Source organism: Tupaia chinensis, unplaced genomic scaffold, assembly GCF_000334495.1.
Source record: "Tupaia chinensis unplaced genomic scaffold, TupChi_1.0 Scaffold000101_1, whole genome shotgun sequence".
In the NCBI taxonomy this organism is placed as follows: Eukaryota; Metazoa; Chordata; class Mammalia; order Scandentia; family Tupaiidae; genus Tupaia; species Tupaia belangeri.
Genome location: NW_006159565.1, coordinates 2,220,264 through 2,227,643, shown reverse-complemented (window position 1 = coordinate 2,227,643; position 7,380 = coordinate 2,220,264). Strand labels below are relative to the sequence as shown.

Below are 7,380 nucleotides of genomic sequence, written 5' to 3'. Positions count from 1 at the left end.
ATCACCCCCTAGGGAGGATGGCCACACCGCAATCCCTTCTCCTCCATTCTCCTCTAGGGATCCTGGGGACACACGCACATGCGCCCGGCGTGAGTTTAAGCCACCGGGTCCGGGACTCGAACTGTGGTCGACTACATGGGAGTTCAGCGACATAGCCATTACGTTAACTGCTGGTCCCTAAATAAAATAATTCTTAAAAAAAAAAATCAATTACTGTTCATCATGTTGTAATTATGTAAGAAAAATCACCTCATATTTTTTAGAGATACAGATGGAAGTATTCTGGGACAAAATGCCCCAATGTCAAGGATTTGCTTTAAATAAACAAAACAAAAACTGTGAATAAAGAAAGGGACAGATGGAACTAGGAAGGCAGCAAGTCACACCTGGGACGTCAGTATATGGGGGTTTATTATATTCCTCCTAGTTCTGTACATAGGCTTCAGAAGGGGCTGGTGAGTAAAGAGTGTTGCCCTCCCAGGTTGGAGGGCAAGATCAGGGAACCACCTGGAAGTTAAGAATGAAATAGGGCCTTGGGGCCAGCAGGTGGCATGTTGGTTAAGGTCCTAGACCCCATAAGGCTGACTGTGCCATTCAAGTCTTGGACTCGGTGACTTAAAAAACACACTGGGCTTGTGTGTGTACATGCCCAAAATCTCAAGAGGAGAATAAAGCATTGGGGCTGCAGAGTGGTCATGCTCCTGGGGGGAAATTTCTCACTTTCCCTTTCTGTCTCTTTCTCTCTGGTGAGTACAAGCACCCTAAAGCAGAAGACAAAGAGTAAAACCAGGCCAGCTGGTGGTGCAGAAGTACATCCTGCGATGCTGGACTCACAAGGGAAGGCCGTGGGTTTGTGTCCAGAGGCCTCCCTGTACACGCCTGGCATGCATACTTGTGCCTGAGGTCCAGGCTGGCTTAAGCTGGGGGTGGATCACAGCATGAAGACCCTTTTGGGGATGTTTCTCTCTCTCTCTTTCTCTCTCTCTCTCTCTCTCTCAGAAACAAATACACAATATATTTAAAAAGGAAAAAATAGCATATGCTCCTTTCAGAAAATTTAGAAAACTTATGAAAGCATAAAAATGACATCATATATATCCCCACCTCCACCGCACCACGGAACACCATCACGAATGGTGATCACACCCTTCAGCCTTTTTTCTTATACAAATGAATTTCCTTTAGCCAAGCATACACGCATGCAATATATCTGGATTTGCAAACTGTCTTCTGCACACGGCAGATTTCCACATCACTAAATCATCGGATGTGACCCTGTACATCCCCAATGTCAGTCAATACACTTGAGGTGGCTTCCGAGGTTTTGCTCCCACACACCGCCCTGCCTTGCCTCACAGTAGCTATTCTCTGCAACCACCTCGTTTTGCATATCCCTGTTGATTCCTCCAGCTAAAACCTGGAAGAGAGATCTTTGGTTCCAACAGAACAAATTCACATTCCCCAAGTACCCAAGATTCTAAGCTCTGTGGTAACAGAGGTCCTGCCATGCTCTGTGCTGGCTGCCCAGCTCAGGGCTTGAGAGCCTATCATCATCTGGGCATCTTCAAGAAGCAGGGACCCTAGCCATGGGTGGCAGGCATCACCCCACATATAAGAGAGAGGTTGATGGGAGTGGAACCTGCACCCAGAGGACCCATCCTTGGGATCCAACCACCTTAGAGGATCTGAAGGGTGTTGGGACCAGCAGTTAGCGTAATGGCTATGTCGCTGGACTCCCACGTAGTCGACTGCGTCTCGACCCGGTGGCTTAAAACTCATGCCGGGCACGTGTGCGTGCGTGCCCACGACCCCGAGAGGAGAATGGAGGAGAAGGGACTGCGGTGTGGCCATCCCCCCGGGGGGTGATTTCTCACTTTCTGTCTCTCTGTCCCTCTCTATCTGTCTGGCGAGCGCACACGCCCTATAGCAAAGACCTCTTAAAAAAAAAAGGGTGTCTGCTCCAAGCTATCCCAATCATGTGCTCCTGCACCTTGGCGTGTGAACCTTTACCCCCCACTTCGCTAAAAGGGGTGGAGGCTGAGAGGGGTGTGCCTTTGTCTAAGGTCACACAGCAAGAAAGTAAGGAGTTAGATGGCTCTCAGGCTAGAAGGTGGGAGCCCCTTGCCTGGCCTTCCTCCCTCCCTCCCACCCTCCAGCCTGTGGCTCCATGGACGTGACCTTTGTAGATTGCCTCCACCCTGACCCAGCTCCTTTGGGAGCTCTGGGCCCCCCAGCTCCAGGTCTCCTGGGCCCCTCAGCCCATCTCTTCTACAAGGTCTCCTACCCAGGACCCTGCTGGTGAGCTGGTTCTGCCATCATGCCCCAGCAAAGGTCTGAGTGAAGAAGGGTCGGCAGAGGCCAATAGAGCAGAAGGGATGGCTGGATGCCACTCTCAAGGCCACACGTAGGCACACGACTCGTGGATGGGGGCCCTCCTCATCTCCACTGCTGTCCCCAGAACCCCCTCATTCTGTGCACAAGGGTCCACACATCTACAGGCAGCAGGGCCAAGCGCCACACCCTGTGCAAGTCCACCCGAGTGGACCCCGACTGCCCTAGCCACATGGCGCCACCTGCCCAGTGACTGGTGGGTTGAATGACTGAGGGAACAGGTGACAAGAGCTCCTCCAGGCCCACCCCAGCAGCAGCAATAAGAGAGGGCAGGGCTGAGTTTCCCAGAAAGGGGGCATGAAGGAAGACAGTGAAATGGAAGCCAGCTCTCTAGCCCAGCCTCGTGCTGGGGCTCAGAGGTTCATCTTAACACAGCCTTGCAAATAAATATGGCGTTACCAGCCTGCTGAAGGCAGACGCAGGAAGCCAGGAGGCTCCTTCTCAATAAATGAGACTTCAAAACACCGAGCTATGCTTAACCAGTGGTAGCCACTGGGCCCCGTGTGGACAGACCCCTAATCTTCCCAGCAGCTCTGGGAAATGAATACCAACATCCTCCTCCCAGGAAGAGGAGGACAGGAGGCTTAGCCATTACCTGCCCAGGGCTACACAACTGCCACCATCTGTTCAGTTACTCAGACCCCGTCAGCATGCTCTTATGTCTTCAAACTGGTTTGATGACAAGGTCTAGGCCAGTCATTAGGTCCCCAAAGTGGGAGCCAGGGACCCTTGGGCAAGTGCCTTTATCTCACCCTGCCTCAGTTTCCTACCTGCCAAAAGGACTGAGTCTCTCCATTCTGCCAGGACGTTGAGGGGACTTACGGGACAAGTGCCAAGTAGACAGCAGGTCCTCCTACCCTGGCGGAAAGGGGTAGGGGAAGGGAGTTGTCCCCATTGAGCAGGGCCTCTCCTGGTTCCAAGGCCCTGCCCAGGCGGGAAAGGCCCCACTTGGCCTTGGAGTCTCTAATTAGAGTATGTTACCATGGGAACAGGGTTTTCTGTGGGATTTTTCTTTTCATCCACAGTCGCAGAGAAAACCTGAGTCACAGGCGCACAGGAGCCCCCAGGAGCTAGGAGATGCGGAGGCTCCTTGAGGCTCCTCTGCTGAGCCCACGGCATGTCTCCTGCCTGTCCTCCCCCACCAGGGGTCCAGCTTCTGAGCCATTCTCTACACTGGCTGAGGTGGCATCTTCCCCTGCCGAATACCCACCAGTCCCACCTCCCTCAGGCCCTCACAGTCCCAAATTCCCCTGGCTTGTTCAAAACTGGCACTCCCATCCTGTCCCCTTTAGGGGAGGGGGACCGAAGTCAGCCATGGCCTACCCCTCCTCCCCTCTTCCCAGTCAGCTCTGGAAAGTACCTTAGCATTTCGAAGCCATTCTCCATCCTCACAAGCTTCCTGGACTTGGAAGGCTCTGCCTCCTTGGGAGAACTCTTACACAACTCACAAAGCCCAGCTTAAGCAGTCCCTTCTCAGCCAGCCAGCCTCTAGGTCATATCTGGGGCTCCCAGAGGCTAGAGGGGCTGGCGGGAGAGGATACCGACTGCTGTGAGACAAGGCGGGAAATGAGGTGGCACAGCCCAGGTTCTGGCTGGAGTCAGAGGAGCAGGGAGGAGGCCCACTCAGGCTGCCATGGTGCAAGAATATGGGGCACTCACTCAGCTGACTCAGCCTCTCATATGATGGCCTCCTTCCCGAAATAAAGCCTGGCTGAAAGAGCCTGCCCAAGGAAGCCCCAAGGCGGCCCCAGGTCAGCCAGAGAGGGCCTGGCACCCACACTTTTACATGATGTGGAAACTGAGGCTGGAGGGCAGGCTGCACCTTCTGCAGGAAGCACCCCACCCCCACCAGGCCCAGCCTGTGCAGGCCTGCAGGGATGATTCACATCCCCAGCCAGCTAAGCCCCGGGATCCTCCTCCTTTCTGGCTGGGGTTCCCAACATGTGTGTTGGACACAGACTCCGCCTCCCTGCCACGCAGGCCTGTCTAAAATGGCCTCTGCAGACACGCCCCCCTCCAGGACCCCAGGCTCCTCTGGTCCTCATGTCACTCTCCCCATCCCACCCTCGCTCGCACAGGGGACTGGCTAACATGAGGGAGATATGAGAACCCCAAGACCTGAGGTCGGAGGTGCCCCAACCTCAGCCCCTATACTCAAGATGAGCCAACACCTCATCCTGCCTCAGCAGCCTGAATCACGACTGCACCGCCCCCAGTCGGCTTTACTAGAGGGGAGAGCTGCCCAAACTTGCCAAAAATATCGTCCTTGGGCTTTCTTCTCCTTCCTGGCACCAAGGGCCAAGGCCACCTGCTCTGGACACAGCCTAGCAGGCCGGAGCATGGTTCTGTACTAGTGAGTCCTATCACCGCTCGTGCAGCCCTGCTGGCCCCTCTAGGCCCATCTCCCGGCCTCACAAGCTTCTTCCCAGCACACTGGGCTTTCCCTGTGCCCTCCTGCCTCAGGGCCTTTGCACAAGCTGTACCCTCCCTCTACTTGCAACACCACTTGGCACATCTGATACAAGTAACCTTCTACTCATTCTTCACCTCAGGAAAGACCACTCGCTCGCCATCTGATCTGGGATGAACTTCCTGTACCCTGTCTTCCCCTGACACCTCCATCACACCTCCAAGAGATTGTAAACCTCACTTATTGACCACTTATGTCTCCACAGGTCCCTTTAGCAGGGGCTCAATGTTGGTGGACCAGGTGGGGAATTCAGTCCCATCCCGCCTTGTGTGAGACAGAAAAGGGGAACGTGAAAGGCATCAGGAGGTTGTCCCAGGTAAAAGCCTATTCTAGAGTCAAATACACCCTGTCTGCATGCTGCTTACGTGCTGGGTGACCCAGGGCAAGTAGCTTCCCCTCTCTGGGCCAGAACTTAGCAAATTCAGACACAAAAGGACAGAACCCCACCCAGCCCTTCACCTCCCCACCCACTACCATGGGTGGCCTCGCCCCTTTCCACAGAGCCCACAGCCAGGACAGTGGCCATCAGGGAGGTCTCCTACACCAGCAGGGAGGAGGCCACTGACTGGGCTCCATTCCAGCTATCTCCAAGATATGGGGTCCAGCTTACCAGGGGGAGGGGGGCAAGATCCCCAGGAGCCCCTCCAAGGGGCCTCTGGTTGCAATCAACCAACTGTCTCTACCCAAAAGGAGGGAAAAGGAGAGAAGAAAGAACAGAAGCCGCCAAGGGGGAAAATCTAAGAATGAGGAGAAAGAGAGAGGGGCTCGCTTCTGGCGCCAGGCCGGTAGGAAATGGCCACGCCTGCAGGAGGCTCTGGAGGGGACAGATCGAGTTGCAGTCAATTGTTCCCAGCGAGGGCCCTAGGGGATGAGTTCACTCAAGGGTAGGGTCTTCCTAAGGGAGCCGGGCTGGGGTCTCCTGACTCGTGCTGGAGCCACCCTTGGACCCCAGGGAGCAGAGTGCAGGAGCCAGGAGAGCCGGGAGACGTGAACCGCGGGCGCAGGGCGGGGTGTCTGGCGGGTCGCCATCCGCTCCACGCCGTTCTCCGGCCCAAGAGCCGTTCCCCGGCCCAAGTGTGAGGAGAGGCTGCCTCTCGGGGAACCTCCGGACTGGGTCACTACCCCTGAGACAGGGCCTGGGGCGAGGCGGAGCTAGGGGTCCTCCCCGGAGGGGAGTCGCAAAAGACGAGCCCCTCCCCCGCCCCGCTGCATCTGGTTTTCCCATCTGCAGAGATGGAGAAGGACAAAGGGGGCGAGAAAAGGCCCAGTCGAGGCGACCCGCCCCCCTGCTCACAAAGGCCGCGGCCTCCAGCGCAGGGCAGACGCGGGAGGAGGGGTGGGGGGGAAGGGCAGACACTCCGGGCTACACCCCACCCCCCAGCAGAGGCCGATCCCGCCTGCTACTGCAGCGGGAGGAAGTGCAGGAAGGGCCAGGCGGGCAGGGAGGTGGAAGCGCACCCCGTCGGGATCAAAGGCCTTGCTGGCCTCTCCCACCCTGCCCGCGACGGCTCGAGGTGGGTGCGGGCGAGCCCTGTGCGTGTGGAGACCTTAGCCTCGGCCTTTGAGATAAAAAGACCCGCCGACTTGGGGCCAGCACCAGGAAACTGACGAACTACACCCCCTCCCCAAGATCTGGCCTACCGACTTCGAGGGCGTAGCGCGCGTGGGGAGAACTCAGAGCCGGCGGGGAGTTCAGAGGGTGGTACCTACGGACGCGCCTCCGCTAGGCCTAGGGAGCCCCACGCCTCCAGGTCGGAAAAGGTGTGCAGTGGCGCCGGAGGATGGGCAAAGCCCCACCCTCACCCCCCTCTCTCTGGGCCGGAGCACGTGTCCCGCGGTGGGTCGGGGTGGCCTGTGCCTAGCGGGGCGCACCGGGCGCCGGGGGCAAGGAAGGGCGGGAGGCTGGAGGAACGCGGGTGGGGAGCGCTTTGTGCACGGACCAGGAGAGGCGGGGGCGGCGTCCCCACTCACCCTGGCGTGTGGACACGTTCCTCTCGTTGGCTGCCTGCAGCACGACTTGGGCGCAGCTCTGCTCCAGGGCGAAGAGCTCGTCCTTGCCCACCTTGGTCCCCTTACCCGCCTTGAGTGTGCCACTGGGCCCCGACGGCGCCAAGTAGCGGCCTTCGCAGTCGCGGAAGGCCACCTTGCCGGAACGGAACTCCAGCGTGTAGCCGGTAGCCGGCTCGGGGCGCGCCACCAGGCGCCCGTCGTGGCGCAGGAAGCGGTGGTCGGCGGTCTGCACGCTGTAGCGCTGGTCCTGGAAGGCGAGCGTGATGAGCGAGTCGACGCCCCAGGGCACGTCGCGGTCCACCGCGATCTCGTCTGCCGGCCGCGCGCTCAGGTGCGCGTAGCGCTTGCGGGTCAGGCTGTAGATGTTGACCTGCGGGTGCATGGCGATGTGCACGCTCCACTTCTCCGCCGGTGACACGGTCTGCGCGAAGCACGACAGGCGGTCCTCGGTGCCGCCGAAGTAGCGCCGGTGTGCCTCGGACTGCAGCGACCAGCGGCCGTCGTCGTGA

The 7,380-nt window shown here is 58.0% G+C and overlaps 1 protein-coding gene across 1 annotated transcript in view; it reads right to left on the bottom strand.

The window, feature by feature from the left end:
- Positions 1 to 7,380, bottom strand: part of FSCN1 (fascin actin-bundling protein 1) — an 11,184-nt gene that overhangs the window by 3,406 nt on the left and 398 nt on the right. The window contains 1 exon segment of the mRNA XM_027769993.1: positions 6,833 to 7,380. This exon segment is cut by the window's right edge and continues 83 nt beyond it. Coding sequence (XP_027625794.1) covers positions 6,833 to 7,380 — 548 coding nt within the window.